Source organism: Saimiri boliviensis, chromosome 9 (assembly GCF_048565385.1).
Source record: "Saimiri boliviensis isolate mSaiBol1 chromosome 9, mSaiBol1.pri, whole genome shotgun sequence".
In the NCBI taxonomy this organism is placed as follows: Eukaryota; Metazoa; Chordata; class Mammalia; order Primates; family Cebidae; genus Saimiri; species Saimiri boliviensis.
The window spans coordinates 37,704,245-37,726,940 of record NC_133457.1 but is presented as its reverse complement, the minus strand read 5'-3'; the positions used below and the strand labels follow the sequence as shown (position 1 = coordinate 37,726,940).

The window sequence follows — 22,696 nt, the reverse complement described above, 5'->3', positions numbered from 1 at the left end:
CAGAGGTGAAATGTCATTGTTAGAATATCATATTAAGGATTCTTGCTATCAGTGTGACTTATCACTGTTGATCTGAAACTTGATTGCCTGAAGTATTATTTGTGAAGTTTCTTTACTATAAAGCTCTTTTTCTTGTCTTTATGTATCACACTATTTAGATGCAAGTCACTAAACATAACTTACACATAAAGGGGAAGAGTGTTGTTCTCTGTCCTGCTTTGAATGGAGGATGTCTATTTAAATTATTTGAAACACTTATAAACCAGAATTTGGTATCTTTCTCTTTCATTTACATTTACATCAGTATGTACTCATTTGAATTTATTTTGTACTTTGAGTTTTAATCCAGTAATATGTGACTTAGATTATTGCTCAAGTTGTGCCAGCTTTGGTTCCTGGGAGTTTTTTCAGTTGGCTTCTGGGTCTACAACTTTTGAATCTTGATCAATTAGGTTACACCAATTTTAGGGTCCAGCAGGGATATAGCCTGTTATTCCAGGGGTGACGTGGGTAAGAGAAGATCAGCACTTCTTAGGGCAGACTTGATACCAACAGCTGGTCCTTTGGCAAGGGTGGTAACATTTTAGTTTGTGCCAAAACAGTGCACCAAATAAATCAACTGCAAGAACCACCTTGCATCCCAGGAAAATATTGTTTCTATTTTTTTTTTCCTCAAATTATCTCAATACATTGTTTAATATAGCTTACCAAAAATGAGTTATCTTATGTGTGCCACATTTTAATTATTCCTATGAGTCTGTAAGAGTAAATCAGTCTCCACATCTAGAAAATTAACACACACACACGCGCGCGCACACACACACACACACACACCTCCCTAATTCCTTTGATAAATACTCCCAGGATGATTCCAGTTCTTGAAACTGTTAAATAGTGCTGTCTACACCTACATCACTGTAAAGCCAAATGTCATTCCAGTGTTTTAATCGTTCTGAGGGATGAAGGTTAGGAGGGAAAAAATGGACAAATTGTTAAATTATTTTGGGTTCCAAGACAGTTACCTAAAGTTTATGTATGACTGCTGAACTTTTTCTCAGTGGAACTCAAATGTGTCAAATTTCCATTTAAAAATTTAAACATGACATTTTTACTGTATTGGGAAGGAAAATCACTTACAAATATTACCTCCTGCTTCAGAGAGTGCCATTGGGGCCACTGCACTTTTCTTGCAAATCTGTAAATGTTTTATGATGTCCTAATCCAGCCACAATAATTTATTTGAGGTTCTTTTTGTTCCTTAGTGTCCATACCACATACTTTCTATTTCCTTTTAAAGGTGTTATCCTTGTACCTTAGTACTAAATTAATTGTTGACATTGTCTGGTAATATAGTCTTTACTTTCTCATGTGAGCAGGGAATCCCTAATGTATAAGCAAATAAATCTCATAGCCTTGAAAGAAAATTCACCAATATTTTCAGCCTGCTAAAATGTTAGCATATGTTCTTATTTTATGGATCAAGATAGAAATGTGAATCAAATAAGAAAATACTTTTTTCCAAATATATGCATATATTTAACAAAAATCATGTATTACCAGGGCTCCCCTACTATGACTGTCTCTGTTGCATTGCCTAGTTCTGGCAAACATAAACTGTTTATGCTTGAAAAAACAAGCACTTTGGCTTTTTTTAAAAAAAATATATTGATTTAGTTTTTCATAATAAATGGCTCACGTGTGAAAATTTTAATATACAGCAATGCTCAAGGAAAACAAGCCAACTTTAATCTTTCCACTCAGAATGAAATAATTCTAATATTTTTCCTAAGTCAAGTTGGTGTTTCATGTGGTTGTAAACATACTATATGTAATTTACATCTTAGCTTTGCTTTTTACTTATATACAAAATATTTTCCCATATTATAAAATTTTGCTGATCTGCTTTAATGGCTATGCATATTGCTGTGATTTTAGCACCCATCATTTACTTAATCTTTTGTACTAGTTAACAATATTTGAGATAAAACATTTAAAGACATAAATTAACTACAGACAAAACAAGTGTTGAATGTTCTATTTATAACCTGGATACTAAGATATTTTGTTTATATAAAATAAGAAAAGCCTATATGCTTACGTATTTTCCTTTCATTAAAATTACCATTTTACGAAGCCAATAAATTGTATTTTAAAATGATCATTTAAATTACATAATTAACATTATTTTAACAAGGTTACCTGAATAAGAAAGAGTTTTCTTTTTAAAAGGAAGCTAACATTTTAAATGAATTAGTTCATAAAGAAAGCATGCATTATGCATGTTCTCACTCATAAGTGGGAGTTGAACAATGAGAACACATGGACACAGGAAGGGAAACATCACACACCAGGAATTGTTGCGGGTGGGAGTTAGGGGAAGGATAGCATTAGGAGAAATACCTAATGTAGATGACAGGGTGATGAATGCAGCAAACCACCACGGCACATATATATCTATGTAACAAACCTGCATGTTCTGCACATGTACCCCAGAACTTAAAGTACAATACACATATATATATATATACACACACACATACACACACACACACACACACACACACACACACACACACACACCTAGTATAATACAATAGAGAAAACAGGAAAAAAATGCTTATGTACTTACCAATCTTTCACTCATTTTGGAAATTGGATAGTGACTTCAATAGATTCAAGTATTACCCATTTTTGCATGAATTCACTAGTTTGACTTTTTCAAAATGTTACTGGCAAACTAATAATCCTTAGATATTATGGAAAACATTTCAGCATTTGTTACATCATTTCTGTCATACCAAAGTCCATGGCTTTTGCATCATTATCAGTAAGTTTGTATAATGACAAAGACCACTTTTGTGATGCTTATCAGTTTAACTCTAGAACCTAGGAGGATGCTGCCACGTAACAGTCAGTTCATACATGCACATTAAAATCACAACTTTTTTTCTCTGCTAATATTTTCAAAGACTTTAACTCCTTAAAGAATTGGGAGCATTGGAATGGAAAAATCATATCAGGACCATAGTGTGCTGTAGAGACCTGGGTAATGGAAGTACAGACAGCTTAGAAATGAGGTATTATTTTAAATTATTTGTGAATGGATGTTAAATATGGATTACAATAGTTACTCAAGTTATTACCATCTTGCTGGATGATAATTGGTGCCACATACCTGTAGCTCTAGCTACTTAGGAGGCTAAAGTGGGAGGACTGCTTGATCCCAGGAGATTGAGGCTGCACTGAGCTAAATTCATGCCAGGGCACTCCAGCTTAGTGATAGAGTGAAACCCTATCTCAAATAAATATCTGAATGTATGTATGTATGTATGTCATATTAAAGCCAGAGTTACTGAAATTATGAGTTGACCTTTTCTGTTTGGTTTTGGTATACAAAGTATATATTTATCTAAAAGTAATGCTTTCCGATGTAATCCATAAATCAGTCACATTTTTTTTTGTATCCTCATTGTGAGGCTATCTTGAGTATTCAAAGCCTCTTTTGTGTGTCAGATCTAACATATAGAATTTTGGATATTGAAACAGTTTTAGCATCTTTGTGTCTGTAGAATGTGTCCATCCAGATGTAAGTCACTTTACTTAACTCATAAGGAATATATAAGATAATTTTATGTAGTTGAATCAAAACAAAAATATCTAGTTCATTAATAGATGCTAGAGAACCTGATGATGATTTAGAAGTATGGATTTAGAGGTAAACTGAATGCTTATCAGAGCTATGCCCCTTGTTAGCTGTGTGACCTTAGACACGTTTGATCCTTCTAAAACTTAGATTCCGCACCTGTAAAAAGGAAAATTATAGTGCTTATTTCATTGTTATGATAATTAAATGAAGTAATAAAATCATATAGCACAGTATTGGGAATAAATTTTAAAAAGGTAAATGTTTGCCATTTATATTCCATTCAAGAGGTTATCTACTTTTGCATAGTATGAAAGCAATTTATTAAAATGAGAGTAGGTAGAAATTTTTAATTCCCGTGTGTAGAACAATCCTTATTTGCTACTCAATTTAATAAATATGAAGTAATCTAAAAATCTTGATTTTCTTGTTCATAACTTTGTTTGTACTCCTAGGTTTCACCTGTGCACTCGATGGTGAGACTGAGGCTGAATTAATACCTGGCAACTTTGAAGAAAAACCAGAAAGGGAAAAGAAGCATACCAACTTTACTTTGTGCAACGTATGTAACATTCAGCTGAATTCAGCCGCTCAAGCTCAAATCCATTACAATGGCAAATCACATCAAAAGAGATTGAAACAACTCAGCAACGGGATGCTGAAAAATGACAATGGTAAGCTTTTCTAAAAATATTTTCTCTATTTTACATCATCAACTTAAGTTATTTATGTACCTGCAGATGTGGTGATAAAAGAATGAACTAAATTATTTTAAACCAGGAAAAATCTTACATAAAAGCTTTATCAGCAGAGTACATTAAAATACATCATTTCTCTTTGAGCGAGAAGGAGAAATTGCATTTGTCATACATACTTAATTGTATTAGGGTTGTGACCTGCAGAAAATTTACTGTAATTTAAAAAAGTTGATTTTAGAGTTTCTTAATGTATGCCTTTAATGTAGTTATTTATGGAAATAGACAGTGGGTTTTGGTATTTTATTTTTTGTTTCCTGCAGGTCTAGGGGATTCAGTTGGTTAGTAACACTGCAACTGATTTGAAATAATGCATATCTTTTCAACTAGGTGGTTTAATCAATAAATGATGATCTGTTGGTACAGACTTTTAAGTTTCCTAGTGAAAATGTATAGTTTATTTCATAACTTTAGACTGCTTCTTAAAAGTATGTGTTGAATTTGCGAGTGAACAGATTGTTCAAATCGCACAAAACTGTCTTTGGGAACAAATGGAAGATTATTAGAAAAATATAGAGGTATGAAGAAAGGAGGGTGGACTTGTAGAAAGGAGACTTCAGAGGGCTAACTCACAGCAACTTGAGTTATAATATAGTATGCTGATCGAATGTTTCATGTTTGATAAATAAAATATAATTTATCTAAATTATACTGACATCTAAATGTGAGAATGAATTTCAATCTCTTATATTTAATGTCATAAAGATTTTTAATATATTAGTAATTTGCTTGGAAGTGACCAAATAATGAGAAGAAAAAGAAAAGTGCATTCTTAAAGTAGAAATTGTTTCTACCTTGCTTTATGTGTTTTTTATTTATATGGTTTTAGTATGAATGAACTGTTGTATTCTATTGGAAAGAATTTTATATTTTTTTAAATATGGCATTTAGTTAATTACAGATGTTATTTGTTAAAGAGATAGAAGAAACAAAAATTGTGGTAAGAAAGTAACTGGGAACTATTAAATGCTATAGGTATAAGGTAAACCTAGTGACACAGGACTTTCCTTGATCACTTCTGGCAGCCAGAAACACGTGGCCAGCAATGCCCTTGCTCTGCCTTGGCTGTCGGCTTTACAGCTGGCTTGGCCCTGCTGCTATTTCTGTTATGTGGACTGGCTGCCCTCTGCTGGTAGAGGACAGAGGGCCACAATATTACATCGTCCTCTACACCCACGTTCAGTCACGTGTCTAAGAATGAGGATATGCTGACAATTGAAGAGTGAGAAGGGCATAGAATAATTTTATTGAGCAGTGGAACAGGTCTCAGTGGAGAGGGGATGAGTGGGTGGTCCACCATCTCCACAGTTGGGTCGTTTCTCCCGTAGTATGGCTGACTCTGGGCTTTTATGGGCTCAGAATAGGAGAGTACATGCTGAATTATTTGTGAGTGTGCAAGAAAGGCTACAGCAAAGTTATCACTCTGAGGTGGGCCTGGCATTGTAGCACACCAGTAAGAAAGGGGTTGGTATATGTAAAATAGGTGAAGGGTGGGGATCAGTCAGAGGAAAGCACACCAAATGGGAAGACAGGTTCTCATTCCAGTCCATGGATTCAACTTGTAGCTTGGTTTTCAGGCTTTAAACTGTCTTTGGCTTGAGAGAGGGGTTTCACTGGGGACTGCCTCTATCTGCCTAGGCATTTGTCTGCCTCCTGCTGCTATCACTAGCAAACCAAGTCATGATTTAAAAATGAATATTTCACAGTCTCTACTTAGACTTCTTAAGAAAAATCTATTCCTTATTGTTAACTTCAAGTACAGTATGATTCAATTCCGAGTTGTTTTCTCTAAGTTTGTGTGGGTCATGATAGTGTGTAAGCTTTGGTGTTTTACTTCACCTATCTTGATAGTCACAGACCTCATTTGGAGAAGTAGTAAACAATATTGTAGAACTAAACTAGAACAAAAGGTATGTCTGGTTTAGAAAGCCAAATCAGAGTTAGTCCCAGGCATAATTTAGAATGGCCAAAGATTTTCAAACCACAATACTAGGAATGAGGTTACTCAAGTTAAATAGTTTTAAACAATCATATCAGTGGACTTGGAGGTTAGCACTTTATTAAAGGCTTTATGTACATTTTATTACTCAGTGTTTCCTCATAACCAACTAAAGTGATCTTGTTATATTCCTTTTATAGATGTGGACATTGAGGATAACATCACTTGATACCATGGTAAAGGTCACACAACTATTAAATGGGCAAACTTGAAATCAAACCCTGGTCTTAAGTACCTGTATTTCTAAATGCTACTGTTTTCCAAAATGAATATTCTGTACGAACTATGCCTTTCTTCATTCAAACAGAGAAGTCATTTAGGAGAACACTAAAAAATTAAAATTTTAATATATTTCTCAAATTCTTTGATTAATCCAGTACTCAACAAATATTCGTTGCTGGATTTCCTATTCAGATTTTTTCCCAAGACATTTTAAGTATCATCATGTTAATCAGAACACTTTTAGTGAGCTGTCATTACTAATATTACTAACATGATGATACTGCATGAAAAACAACCGTGATTACTGGGAACACTTGGTCATCTTAGGTCATGTCAGTTTGGCCTGAAATTATACTTCAGAGGAGGGTGGACATGTGGATGAGAAAAGTCAGGAATGACAGGGTCAAGGCCAAGTCTTGGGAACTAACTTGGCCCCAATTAAGAACTGGGGGAGACCCTGGAGCCAAAAGTGTCAGTCACATTCTCTGAGAAGGTATGATGAATTTGGTCTTAATCTGGGCTGCATCTGTTTTCAAGGATATTTGATCTGGTGTATGAATGTAAGAGCCGGGATCGGTAGAAAGTGATGATACTTGAAGTAGGACAGAAAATTCTGCAGTAATCCTTAGTACTTAATTTAAGTTTCTAAGGACCTGGCCTGTGGGATTGGGTTGCGTTGAGGCAAGAGTTGCCAAGAATTCAGTATGGTTGAAATTTCAATGATGCTTAGTGCTGTGGCCTCTTACTAAGAAAAGACCAATAATGTATGCAGGAAACTGATGGAAATCATGGCGTAAAGATTGAATCAACTTCTTAAGGGTTAGGAGAAATGCCATATTCCTGTACTGGATCTCAGAGTTAGGAAAGCAAACCTAATTCATTTCAAACCCTAACATTTGGTAGGATAAGAGTTCTTAAATACTACCAAGTACCATCAGTGAGAATTTGAAAGTGGAAATATAAATAAAAATATTTTCCTAGATAATTTTGCTGAGTATTTGTTGCCTTATCCAGCCTACTGTCAGGCTACACATTACTTTGCAACTGATTACCTCCCATAAGGTTCCTAGCATAGTAAACCGTCACCTTTCCATAGCCATCAGACCAGTGCTTGACATAGACCAGACTACTCTGCTTGTTTTTTAATAGACTATTTTTAAAGATGTTTTGTGTTCACAGCAAAATTGAGTGGAAAGTAGATTTCCTATATATCCCCTCCCTCTTTCACACACAGCCTTCCCCACTGTCAATACCATCATGACAGTGCTACATTTATTACATTGATGAACCTACGTGAACACATCACTATCACCCAAAGTCTATAGTGTTCACCATTGTTGTTATACATTCTATGGGTTACAAAATGTGTAATGACATTTATCCAATATCAGAATAATATACAGAATACTTTTGCTGCCCTAAAAGTCCTCTGTGCTCTGCCTATTCATCCATGTAACTATTGATCTTTCTATGGTCCCCATAGTTTTGACTTTTTCAGAATATTATAAAATTTGAACCACACAGCATGTAGCCTTTTTATATTGGCTACTTTCACTTAGTAATATGCGTGCAACTTTTCTCTGTGTCTTTTTTATGGTTTGATGGCCCATTCCTTTTTAGCACTGAACTACCCTGCTTTTAAATAAAAGTTATCCTGACCCTTTATTTCCCATAACACTGCCACATGAGATCCTATGGTTATGTCATACTTTTCTGAAGGTATATCAGGGGAAAGAATGGGTGTTGTAATTAAAGGGTTATAGAACAGATGGGAGATAATTTATCCACTTGGGGTGACTTCTGGTCAGGAAGAAAGATTGTAAGTGGTTTCACTCTCAAAAAAAAAAAAAAAAAATCCCTATGGGTACATTGTAAGTGATAACCTAGCCCTCTGTCCCTTTGTCTTTCTCAACTCCCTTTTAAAAGTGCTCCTTTTTTATTACCTCTGTAGTGTGTAAAAGGAAGTCCTCATCTGTAACTATAGGTAGGCCTAATTATAGGCCATAAATTTCACAAATGAATTAGTGCTTTACTTTAATATAGAAATATAGTATTTCTTTTACCTATCCCTCATATCCCCACTATTAAAATATGCTTTTTCAGGCTTGATGGTAATAAGAAATGAGCCCAGTTACAAGCCTTATACAGTTATTAATGGTCATTCATTTATCTACACAGAGACCAAGCTAAAAATGTTGATATGTACAAATAATAGATCCTGTAAATTCTGAGTAAACACATCATCATTTTTAGGTTATTTTGAGAAAGATAAGGGAGTTGTTTGAGTCTTCTCCTTAAATATGCACAATTGCAAAATGATTGCTTTGAACTTCCGTCTTCACAAAATTTTCATGACAGTTTAGATTTCAAATGGAAAATAAGTATGTCAAGAAAGGAATATAACAATAGAGATTTTTACCTAAATTCATTCAACCTTGTACTTTTTAAAAAAATTTAAGTATGCAAATAAAATAATATAAAATTAATTTTTAGCAGTTATTTAAGGATTGTCTAAATAGATAAAATATCATTATTTAATATTTTAATATTGTAATTATATGCCTTGAGGCATATTCTATTATATACTACAAAAAAACACGAACATGAGAGAGCATTGTATCTAAAATGTTTTTCACATTTCTGAGGAAAATATGGCGTTTTACATGTCATCTCACTTATTAAGGAAAATGATCTTCTGAAGATCACAGTGAAAAGCTATCTGATGTATATAAATTAATTAGGACACTAATGTTTCTACAGTTAAGACTACAGTTTCTGACAGTGATGTACGTTTTACACAAAAAAGTTATATAGAATGTGTGTACACCACCTGAATTCATGCTGTGCTGGAATTGATTCAAGAATCTGTGTGATTCAGGAATCTTCAAGTTCCCTCCAGCTCAGTCGGGAAGGGAATGTTACCCGCTAAATTCCTCCCCAAACATTGCTTTTAGCTCATGGGAACTACCTCCTCTGACCTTGTTTCTTCTCTTAGGGCAGCCTGCATCCAATGGCTAGTCAATGCTGAGGCACAGAGTCCCAGCTGCTTGCCTCAAAAGTGGGTGGACACCTCTGAAAGTCCAATCCAGCTTCAGTTTTGCTAATGTCTCTGTTTCAATTCTATCACAGTCTAATTTCACTATCTACTCTGTCCTGCTTTTCTTATGCCTCACAGGTATAGATCTCTAGTCCATCAGTTGTACACAGAATCATCTTAGAATCTCCTTCTTGGGAATCCAAATAAGACACCACCATTGTTTTAAAAGTTGTTAAGGAGAATTTTCTAACCATTCTGCAGGTTCAGCTCTAAGTCTGTTGACATGAATTGACAATAGAGAGATTAACAGAAAAAAAGGTACACAAATTTAGTAACATGCATACACATGGGAGCCATACAAAATATGAGACTCAAAGGAGAGGCTAGGTGGTTGAAGTTTATACATTATTCTGAGGTTATAGAAAGGATGGCTGCTTTCTGGGTAGTAGTAGGGAAGTGGAGTCCCACGGAATAGGAGAGTGAGAAGAGGAAAGCATGGCAGGCAGAGCTGTCTTATTGTGCCCATAAAAAATCTCTCAGGTAAACTCAGAGCTGCCCTCAGAAAGGATAGATGGTGGCCTGTGGTAAAAACGTATCTGTTCAGAGTTTCAAAGCGGTCTGGCTTTCAGTCCCTTTTTCCCTCCGAGTTAATCTTAGTTTGGGATAAGGTAGATAAGGGGGGGCCTCAGAGAAAGCCTGTTTGCATCTGTTGTTTACTAATGTAGATTTTCTGTACAGATGTAATTCCTTCTCCCACAAAGACAGCTTTTCAAAGCTGTTCGTGTCGTCTGTAGTCCCTCTCAGTAGCATCTCAGAATATGCCAAAGAAGTATATTTTGGAGTAAAATATTCTGGTTTCCTTCAAAGTCTCAATAAGAAATACGCACAATGTGTTTTACTGTGCAAATGCAGCAAAATGTAGTATTTCCCTAACTCTTATTTTCCGTCTGGTATCAGTGAGTTAAGATTTGCCATCAAAAATGCAAAAGAAATGAAAAGGGAGCTAATATCAACTGTTCCAAGTACTTCATATGCATCATTTATTGAATCCCAATCAACAATCTTACCAAGTTTTATTACGTCTGTTTTAAAAATAAGACAACCAAGGATCAAAGAACATTAACAGACTTACCAGTACAGCTGTTTGACTTTGAACCACCCAGGTCTACATTATGGGCAACTCAATAATTTTCCCAGCAAGCTTACATTCTACTGTCAACAAAATTATACCATACATTTGGATATTTTCTTATGTTACTGAGTTTATGTCATTTTTAAACCACTTATTACCACAAAGCTGATGTTTTCCTTAAATTTTCATCAACAACTCTAACTGCTGAAAATATTTTGTGCAGAACAGTCATGTAAATAGATCATTTTATAATTTATCACTATGTATTCTCAGTCGTGCCAGAAATGTATCTTTGTACATGAGCATGGTTTTTGAAGATGTGGTGAATAAAGAAGTGGCAGAAGGGAATTCTATATTAGAAGTTGACTAAATGTGTTGACTTGGCCATATTCAAGATTTCATGATTCACCCTCTCATAAATATTATAGATCTAGGAATTTACAATACAGACTGCATGACTAAGTTCGCCTTTTAAAAAAGCCTTTGATTTTATATTTATGATGCAATTGAGCTTTACAAATAAAGACTATTTTTCTGCTAATAGAAAGAATATGGTTTCATATGTACTGCATGCAAATGTATAAAAGTAGATTAAAAATAACCAACAATTCTCCCAAGATGTATACTTCTAAATTTTTGTCACAAGTCAGGAATGCAAGCAAGTATGAATAAAAAGCATTGTGCAATTTTACAAGCATTATAACAATGTTTATATATCACTACCTTTTATAATATATATTTTTTAATTACCATAGGAAATTAGTAGCAGAGTTGAGATTTCTAGGTAAGCATTGAGATTTTACTCATATTTTCCATTTTGTTTTCCAACTATGTAATATATTCTATAATGGAAAAGCTTTAACATTATGAGGTATAGAATGAAGAATTAAAGTATTATAAGGGATTTTGTCTAAGAATAGAAAATTAAACATTAGGTTAAAAATTCTTCTTTGATTCATAAGAGCATTTTGAAAGACTTATTACAAGGAACATAACTTTTAGGATCTTTAAAGCTTCTATGGCCAACTAATGTAATTCAATTTCGTGTGCTCAACATAGTTTAAGCTGTTGTTAACGCTTCTTGAAGGATTGAGTAACAAGTTGACCTATTGTGGCAGCTTTATTTTATTCACACTATCTTTGTCATATTTGGGTTATTTTTATTAAGCCTGGTTTTCTGTTTTTATTGGGCTGAAACTGCTATCAAATAATTCACTTTTATCTACCAGTATTCTAGAGTCTTTTGGTGCTCATTGTTTTGTAGCACATAAATCCAGAGTATTGCTGCCCTTATCTATGCTGCTAGCATTAAATTTTCTTTCATTTAACAGAAAAGCTAAATAAAATTTCAGTTTCTAGTTCTCACTGATCTCTTCTCTTTTTTCTTTCCATTGATTGCCTCAGAAGATGTTTCAAGTGTCAGTAGATTTTCTATTTAAAAGATTTTCTTCTATTGCAACATTGGTAGTTAATGAAAATAAAAGAGCTTTGTGGACTTTTATAGTACTTCAGGCCTTGATTTTATGTATACATTTATCATTTATATATAAATTTGTCTCACCTTTTGATCCCCAAGGACTATTTGTGCTTTTATTGACTGTCAGTAGACAAATTAGTACTTGCTAGTATGTTTTTGGCTTCGCGGTGATCTCTTTGGCATGATTTTATTTAATAATGGTAACTTCTTTCTTAATGATACCATATCTACATTAGTATATGTATTAGCCCATTTTCATACTGCTATACAGAACTGCCAGAGGTTGGGTAATTTATAAAACAAAAAGGTTTGACTCACAGTTCCACATGGCTGGGGAGGCCTCAGGAAGCTTACAGTCATGGTGGAAGACAAAGGGGAAGGAAGGCACCTTCTTCACAGGGTCAGGAAGGAGAATAAATGCAGGAGGAGATACTTTGGAAGCCATCCGATCTTGTGAGAACTACTATTGTGAGAACAGCATGGGGAAAACTGCCCCCATTATTCAGTTACCTCCACCTGGTCTCTCCCTTGACACTTGGGGATTGTAAAGACTATGGGGATTACAATTCAAGATAAGATTTTGGGTGGGGACACAAGCAAACCATATCAGTATATGACATATTGAAATGTGGCACTGTCCTCATACTTTTCTAACGACCATGTCCTTTAGAAGTTCAGCCAAGGGGAGGCCATACAAATGCCGATATCAAATCGCTCAAAAACGTATCGTGAGACAGGTTGTATTCTTGTTTGACCGAACTAAATTTCTTTTTTTGTCATTGAAGGGTAAATATTTAGAAGCAAGTAAGTTCACTGAGTTCAGATTTGGAGTAGGATTTTGGGTTTTGTTACCAGTTTCTTTCTCCCTAAAGAAAAAGCATGTCAGTCATTTTAAAAGAAGATAATGTTCCAGCCACTAGCTATTTGCTTTACATGGACTTAATATGAATTCCATCGAAGGACACCATCTTTTGCAACACAGAGATTTCTTTAGGCAATCTGCGTCCCTAAGAAATGCTGTGTACTAGGACACAGTTTTACAATCTGAGTCTGGTAAGGTTTTACAATTTGAGTCTGATAATCCAGACTGACTCTTGGATGGAGACCATCCAATAGTTTACTCTGCCTAAAATGAAGTGTATTCTAGTTTGTCATGACCATTGTTTTGAAGACTAGATGAAGTGAAAATTAAGGGAAGCCATAAGAGAAAAAATAATAGATTGGATGATAAAATTTAGCTTGGAAATAGAATCTGAGAAGAGATTTTCATTTGTGCTTCTCTGCATGTCTATGTGTTGGAGTGAGTATGGCTAGGGAAGTTTGAAAAACTGAAGGTATTTAAGGTATTGATTTTACCAGTAGCTTATAGCACTGGTAGTATGAAATGAGAGTTCAGAATAATTTTTTTTTTATGTCTGAACTTCAAATCTGTTTAGTACACATAGAACTACCTCTTGTTTCTTAATCTTTTGTTTCTTTCAGTTACTAATTATGTCCAACGACATCATCTTCCAGTCCCTGCGTTTCCTGTCTATAATCTTAGGAAAATAATCACTCCTGTACTTTGCCAGATTGGACAGTATAAGCTTTTTAACTCTTGTTTTCCTTCCTTTATAATCCCCTAGAAGTAATTTGCTCAAGGTAACAGAGCCAGTAGTAATAAAGGTGAGATTCCTGTATGTATGATTTATTTTTCCCCCTGACTTAAGCCCTTAACAATTTAGTTTGCACTTTGAGGCCCACCCTTTGGTAACTGGCTTCTAGCTTCTACAGGCCCACACCAGGCCTGGCCCTCTTCCTTTTAACCACCACCTCTTTTATTTGTTTCTCAAAAACACTAAGTAATGGCATGAGTGTGTGTGTGTGTGTGTGTGTGTGTGTGTGTGTGTGTGTGTGTGTGTAAGCACAGATTCTATTCATTAAATAGATGGCTTAAATATTAATTTTGAGTTTTTGAAGGGGAGATCAGAAAGTAATTTTCAAAAATAGCAGCCCAAATATGTGTCTTCCCTTTCTTTCTTCCAAAATTGCAATAGTATTTTGTAAGAAACTTGAAAATAAAAGCAAACAGATCTATATCAGCGCTGTGAACTTGTTAAGAATAAAAGAGTGAGGAGTTTCTGGAAGAATAAAGGAAATAGGATAACAATGAGATAAAACAGTGGACCTAAACACAAGTAAGAAAACCTATAAAGTTAGAGGGAAAAGGGCCCAATAACAGGTTTCCAACAGGACTTCAGAATATCTCTAAGATTACTTTGAAGTAGCCTGAAAGGTGGTGTGCATTGTTTAATGGAAATTCTGATGAATTTACTTATGCTAGTATGCAGTTAGAAGTTGAGACATAACTCACCTTCCCAGCCTAACAGTGAAAAGTTTAAAACCCATGAATCTGGGGGTTATAAGCCAAAGGTGTCAGAAAGTCAATGTCCTGATGAGGTCAAGGATAAGAGCGGGTAGAGGGAACAGACAAATCAGCTATGAGTTTGTCGGCTTTGTAACATGTGCTGTGATTTCCTCTTTTATCTCACCTCTGGAATCACCTGCAAAGTTGACTTTGCTTACTCACTCATCACAAAATAGGTGAGATTAGAATTCTTCCCAGGGAACTTTTGTAAAGGACATCTAGACTCTATTTCAGTTAAAGTTGACACTGTGTGTGAAGGTACAGCGATAAAAGCTGGACTACATATGTATTACCTGCTTACCACTACTTGTATCAGGTACAGGGTTGAAATCAAATATATGAACAAGTCCTATTTGCTTCTCATTTCCCATTTTCAAACCTTGAGAGGAGTGAAAATGGGTACATGAATTTCAGTACAATAATTTACTTGAGAGAAAATGTGATTTTAATTCAAGATTTGACTTCAGTGACTCAGTAGAAGTATAAAAAGTTAGAGAATATGTGAACTAATCAGTTCCTAAGAGGTTATAAAAAGCTGTAGTTTCAAATGGAGAGTAATGAAAAAAGAATTAGTACAAGAATATTTAATTTCCTTAACAAATGTAATAAATACTTACATGTATGTAATAAATACTTCCTGTATGCAATAATAATTCTGACCTAGATCTTACTCCCACTGCTAGAATAGCTACATCTAAGGGTATTAAAAATAAAAATTGAAAAAAAAGAAAAAGGAAAACAACCTTAGAATTTCATTCCTGTCTTGTAAGAGGAAGACAAAGGGTCTGCTAAGCAGACAACAAAAGTAACAAAAATATAAATGATGAGCAACATTTGTCATGCGTTTATAATGTTCTAGATTTTATACTAATAATTCTATGTGTATAATTAATGTGATTTTCATATTTTATGGTTTAGATATAGTTATTAGTATCCATTATATAGATCATACATGGCCACAAAGGAAAGTAAGGAAATGTGGCAAAGGCCACGTAGCTGGAGAGATGTGAGGCCAGTCCCTGAGTCTGGCAGGCTGGTTCCAGAATTAGCACTTAGGTTCATGATGTTACAACAGCTGTCAGGCCTGGAGAATACCTTAGATTGTCCTTGATTCAGAAGTCCAAGGAGGAGACAGCTTCAAAAAAAAAAAAAGAGGTGGCGGTTGTCTACTGTATGCTAATGAGTTTTTTTCAGAGAGGTTGAAATAGGCAACCTCTGTGGGAGATCTGGAAATTGTAAAATGACAGATTATCTTTGAGAAGTTATTTCAATGAAGTGGGTAAAGAAAAATCAGATTTTGAGAAATAGAGTGTTTCTCTGACTTTTGGTCTTTAAAATCCCAGATTCAGAATCACCCCAGGTACTTTATGAAAATCCAGATTCCCTGACATGCATTCAGTCTTTAAATGGGAATCTCCAGTAACAGAAAAAGAGAAAGTCAATAAGGGAAGAGGAATGAGATGGCCATCAGTTGGCAAGGAAAATTTGTGGCAAGGAAAATTCGGCATAGAGGCATTTTCATGACCATCTGTTTGTATTCTAACATGCGCTAGGGGAAGACTAATTGCCAGCCCAAGAGACTCATCAGTGTGATTCCTTCTTGTTATATTTTCAGTGATGTTTTAGGGACTGTCATTGATCTACCCGTCATGAAAGCAAGTAGCTCTCTCCCTTTAAACCTAGCTCTGGTGGTTGTGAATCAGCCCTAAGCATTGCAGGTAATTTGAAGAGCATATAATCCATCTGTGCAGGAGCAGGGGGGCTGTGTACACCACAGTTTGCATCTGATCTTGCTCTTTTGTTTGGCATTCTGACCATCAAGTTTTAGAACTTTTTAATAAAAGAGTGTCCAAGTGTGTATACTTTATTCCAAATTACTTCCTTTCAGCTTTATTTTATGTTTTTTTGTTTCTTGTTATATCTTCATTTGAGAATAGTGTCTTCATATGGTGGTATGTAATTTTTTTCTAAAAGTACATTTACATTTTTAACCTAATACATACTCATTGCATAAGTCTCAGAGAATATGTTAATGTCAAATATTCTATGATGTCTCCTTTATTGTTTTCCTGTACCAGTCACATATGTGTTAGGGTCCCTACTCTAGGATGTCATACATGAGAGAGTTATTGGGACAGGACATCTTTCATATTTTTCTTTTCATTTCATCCTCCATCTAAAATTCAAAGTCCTTGATAAACTGTTTTTTACTCTGAGGTATCTGAATACTATTTTGAATACTATTAACTTTTCTTATGTGTAATTTACCTGTAAATGAGACCAAAAGTAAAAACTTTCAACAACAAACTCTATTATCCTTATGTTATTTCAATACAAATTGAGAAGTGACTGTTCTCCCATTGTTTGTTAATGAAGACAATATAAGGTTTTTGAGAATCATACGTAGTTCTTCTACCAAAATCCATTTTTTTATGGAAGAAAAATTACAATTTTATGAAAGTAGGAACATGTTCTCTGTATAATTCGACTCTTTTAACAGCAGTTTGTACATTTAAGGTAATTAATCAGAAAAGCGTCAGAATGAGCTAACACAAATTATGGGTGCTTAGTAGATAGTAATTCATGATCATAATTCTGTCAGGCTCATTTTATTTACTCTACTAGTCAAGGACCCCTTTTGCCTAATCACTTACAAAAGTGTCCCAGTGTTTGTAATTCTTGCTATTCAGTTTTTATTCCTACTTCCATACAATTTTTTTCTTCCCTTCATATAGAATTTCCTTAAGGAATTTCTTTAGTTCCAGAAAAAAAATCTTCATAATATATAACATTCTCACTAACATAAGCATCAGGGACTATTTTAATTCATTTCATTTCTGATAGAAAAAATAAAATCAAAGCAGAGACCCCACATCCCATGTGCCTGATCCTGAAATAATTTCTTTACCACAGCCCTCAATAATGTTTTCCTATATTTCTCTCACATAGATCTTTTTTTTAAATTTTATTTATACACAATTATACATATTGATGGGGTGCATGGGATTTTTTATATGTTCATACAATGCGTAATGATCAAATCAGGGCAATTAAAATGTTGCAAATCTATCAATAATAATATTGTCATTGTTCATCATGTGAGATCAATTACACAATGATGCTTTAAAAAGGTGCCTGTTCTCCCTTACACTGCTCATCGACTGCCTTAATTTACTTAATATAGTAGTCAACCACCAGATCTTCTATAATATTAATTTCTTTCAGGTTCAACTACAATCAATTTGTATAAACCAAATAGCACGCACCTTTAAATATCATGGAAGATGAATGTTTCTTGTTTTCTGTGGAGAAGTGGTGTTACTGGGAATCCAATAGTTAAAAGATTTTAAAATTTAGAGCAGAATAAAGTTATCTGATGTATTCCTGCATTACCTACTCTTGTGAGCAGTGCTAGGGACTTGTTTATCATAGGTGATTTAGGAAGGTGTTAAAAATTAAAAGAAGGTGGGCAGATTAGGATAAAACCGTAAGTCATGAAGTCCCAGAAAGGCAAGGTATATACCTTAAAGAGATGCATAGAGATAACGAGGCCTGAAGGAGCTTTATAGCTCATACCTCATTTAGGACTCCAGGACTATTTTACCTTGTATGGTGAGTTTGTGCAAAGTGAAGAGATCAGACAGAGCTTGATTTTCACACTAGATTGTTCCTTGGTTGCCTTCTAGCAGAGAGGAGAGAATCAGATATTCTTCTGTTTTCTAACATGGTGTGAAGCCTTATGTAACTGAGTTGAGAAATTTTTGGTCCTGCTCTGTATCTTGGGATGGTAAGGGGCAAGGAAACCCCACCTCATAGACATAGGCTTGGCTTAATGATGTAGCAGAGACTCAGTGTGGTTTGCAGCATCAATGTGAGTCAATATAGGATGAGGTTAGCTAGGCAAATATCCTAGTATCTGATTGAGCTGGAAATGAGCTTCAGTTGTGGCAGTAGGGCTTCAACAATAAACAGGGCAGAATGCCCTTAGCTGGGCACCCAAACCACTACACCCCAGTGGACATCAGCCAGTATATTCCCAGGGACCAGATTTATGAGGTCAGAGATGATCCTTACTCCCAATTCGTTCACATAAGGCTTACTACATATACCAAAAACGTTTTGGGATAGGAGCAGAGAAAATGGGAAGTAAGCTAAAGGACTGGAAGCTAAAACACTCAGATATTTGGTCAAATATTATCCTGGATGTTTCTGTAAAAGTGTTTATTGGATGAGATTAACATGTACATCACTGGACTTTGAGTAAAACACGTTTCCATCCATAATGTGAGTGGGCCCCTGCCAATCAGCTGGAGTCCTTAATAGAGCAAAGACTCGCTTTTCCCAAGCAAGAAGGAATTCTGCTGGCTGACTTGTCTTTGGACACACACAGACTTTATTGGTTTTGTTTGGAGTACCATAAATAAAGCACACATTGAAATTTAGCTTGAGTGAATTTGGAACTTAAGTGTACATGTAATCCATCAAACTGTAGGAATTGCAGTCGCTATTCAAACTCATTATTCACCTCCTCAAACCACAATGTCTAAGAGACCAAAAGCTGTTTTCCTTGTGTGTCTTTAAGAACATAATACTCAGGCCGGGCACGGTGGCTCAAGCCTGTAATTCCAGCACTTTGGGAGGCCGAGGCGGGTGGATCACAAGGTCAAGAGATCGAGACCATCCTGGTCAATATGGTGAAACCCCGTCTCTACTAAAAATATGAAAAATCAGCTGGGCATGGTGGCGCGTGCCTGTAATCCCAGCTACTCAGGAGGCTGAGGCAGGAGAACTGCCTGAACCCAGGAGGCGGAGGTTGCAGTGAGCCGAGATCGCGCCATTGCACTCCAGCCTGGGTAACGAGCGAAACTCCGTCTCAAAAAAAAAAAAAAAAAAAAAAAAAAAAAAAAAGAACATAATACTCTTGATTTCCACCGATATTGGACATTTTCCTTCTCTTTCTCTGATTCTTGATTCATTAAAGGTAAGTGTTGTTTAGCTGCCAGCACAGTGCTACTACTGTCAGCCAGTGTATCCAAATGTGCTTTTGATGATCCTTTCCCAGCCCCAGTGCACTCCAGGGGTGCCCCTGCCCCATGAAACTGTCAGCAGTGGAAATAATGTGTGATGTCCTTTCCAGCATTCTCCATGGTGTAAGGGAAGACAGATCCAGAGTTGAGATAAAATCATGTTCATGTCGAACACACTGCACTAGGGAATCTAAAAAAGAATATTTTCTTTTTTTTTTCTTAATTCACAGCTTCTCTCTCTAGATAGAAGTCCATGTGGGCCGGAACTTAGGCCTATCTGAGAATCATCCTTTCTTTTCAACACTCCCAGAATGATTTACTCTTTAGTACCTTATGAGATACTTTTTCCCAGGAAGCTCAATGTTCCCTTAAATAGTATCCTGAGAAACCCACCCATATATGCACTCTACACATGATCATATGGGTCTGCATTTTCACATAAATATAGACCAGATTAAGCTAAAGCTTCTAATTATATATATTTAAATTTCATTCTGGATGCTTCTCTTAGAATATTAAATATGTTTTTAGGACCTATATGAGTTTATGGCAAGCTAGAAAAGTTATATCTTAAGTACTATCCTTATTCTTCTGTAATTTAATGTTAGTGAACTAATTGAGTTATTAGCCTTAAGGAAGAGATTAAAAGTATTTATCTTCTTTTTAGTGCTCAATGCAGTGGGTATGCCTTCTATGTAAATAATTTCTGTTCAAAACCTAGGGGAGTAAAATGTAGGTATGGATTCCCACTATTATTGATCTAAAGGGGCTTTTTTTTTTTTTTGGCCTATTTTTATATCCATATGTGTGTTATCCAAAGCATTTAACACTTTGTTTCTTTAGGTAAAATCTAGTATGAATACAGCTCTTTCCTACTGAAGAATTTTTATAAAAGTAAAGCAAAACTATTCATATTATATAAATACACACATACTGATCTGACAGTTAATGCCTGGCTTTGAGATGTGTATACGACCTTGTTTGAACATAGAGGGATATTGGATATTAAGGGAAATATGGATATTAAGAAAGGAGGATCTTCCTAAACTAAGATTTATTTTCCTGTTGCTACTTGGTGTCTAGCTTTTCTAATTATTTCTGGCATTCGCTTATTTGCCTTGTTTATTTAATAAGATTCTTGGGAGAAGCAAATGCAGTAATGTAGATGAAAGTACTTTGGGAATCTCTTTTTCTCATAAATATGTGAATTTTAATTTATTACTTCCTCTGATGCAACTCTGAGTATTTGAATGTAAAGGGCTCTAGGAATTCAGCAGTAAAACATGGAATTAAAGTCCATAGAGTAAGCTCTGAGAGCTTGAGAGATTTCTGTAATGTTTCTTATATACAAAAAATACTCATCACCCAGTGGCACTTAGCACTGATAACACTGAAGCCAAAAACTCTGAGACTTAAGCATAGCAAGGAGGAAGAAAGGTGGGAAAAATGCACTGTCTTTTGCAGGCGATATTGGAAAGAAGGGAAACATCAGTACAGTAGTAACAATTGTGGGAAGGAGAGAAATACAAACAACTTCTAGCACTAACCAGAAAATTGTTTTAAAAGAGTGTAAGGAACAAATAGCCTGTATCTGAGATGGGGACCCAAGTAGGTGAATTGACAGGCACTTGTGTTTGGGACCTTTATGGTGGTGGCTCTAATCAGCATCACCTGAGTACCTGGTAAAATTCAGTTCTTAGGGCCTACCTTAAATGTGTTGCGTCGGAAACTCTTGGGGTAGGCCAAGCAGTCTGTGACTTAAGGAGCCCTTTGGGTGATTCTGTGGCAGTCTCAAATTTAAGAATACGTGCCCTGTGTAGTAAATGATATCTCAGAAGCAATAATTTTAAGATTAGATACGATAATTTAGGCAATGTATTTAGTGCAAACATAGTTAACCTTCAATAAAATAAGTGTTATCTGTAATTGGACCTTGTTAAATGCTACAGTCAGCAGGAAGAAAAATCAAGGTTGGGATACTAACATGTATATAAATATAGACTTTTAGGACACGTAACATCCTTAGAGAAATATTTCAGGGTTCCTCTTTTTTACATGTATACAAATCACCTGAGTCTAAAATACAGATTCTGATACAGCTCCGAAGTTGCATATGAGATTCAGCGTTTCTGCCTAACTGTCAGTTGATGCCGTGGCTGCTGGTCCTGGGATCACAATTTGATTAGCAGCAATCCAGCCCATGGCCCCCTTTACTTCCACTTAACTGTTTTTTGCAGCTCTGAAGGCAACATTAAACAGAAATTTGAGTATTAATAGCAAAGCCATAGGATAGAAGGTGAGTGGCAAGGTGAAACCCTGGGGCTAATGTCATCTCATCCCTTGAGTTGTACTTTTGTCCATCTTTCTTTCGGAAGCAATCCAGTACTTCTCAAACAGAATAGATTGAAAAGCAGTCACAAATTCCTAAAGTTTTAAGATCATTTTCCATTAATTACCTAACTTTGGAGGTAGATCAATAGTACTGCTGGACCCTATAAAAGGTAAGACAGATCCATTATATAAGCCATACAAACTACCACTGTGTAGATCTTACTTTTCTTTCTTTTTTTTTTTTTTTGAGACGGAGTTTCGCTCTTGTTACCCAGGCTGGAGTGCAATGGCGCGATATCTCGGCTCACCGCAACCTCCATCTCCTGTGTTCAGGCAATTCTCCTGCCTCAGCCTCCTGAGTAGCTGGGATTACAGGCACGCGCCACCATGCCCAGCTAATTTTTAGTATTTTTAGTAGAGACAGGGTTTCACCATGTTGACCAGGATGGTCTCGATCTCTTGACCTCGTGATCCACCCGCCTCGGCCTCCCAAAGTGCTGGGATTACAGGCTTGAGCCACCGCGCCCGGCCTTTAGATCTTACTTTTCTAAACCGTCTGAAGGAGTTCATGCTCCTGTTCTGTTCAGTAGACTTGTCATGTTATTTTTCAAAGGAGCTCCTCTTTTGAAGATAAACTTAGTTTCACTTGATTACTCATATACACAG

The 22,696-nt window shown here is 35.6% G+C and overlaps 1 protein-coding gene across 1 annotated transcript in view; it reads left to right on the top strand.

Annotated features, from left to right (window-relative positions):
* The window catches only part of ZNF385D (zinc finger protein 385D), a 912,123-nt gene that overhangs the window by 202,264 nt on the left and 687,163 nt on the right, over positions 1-22,696 (top strand). Inside the window, exon 2 of the mRNA XM_010335636.3 lies at positions 4,099-4,317. Within this exon, the coding sequence (XP_010333938.2) occupies positions 4,099-4,317 (219 nt within the window). The remainder of the gene's footprint in view (positions 1-4,098; positions 4,318-22,696) is intronic.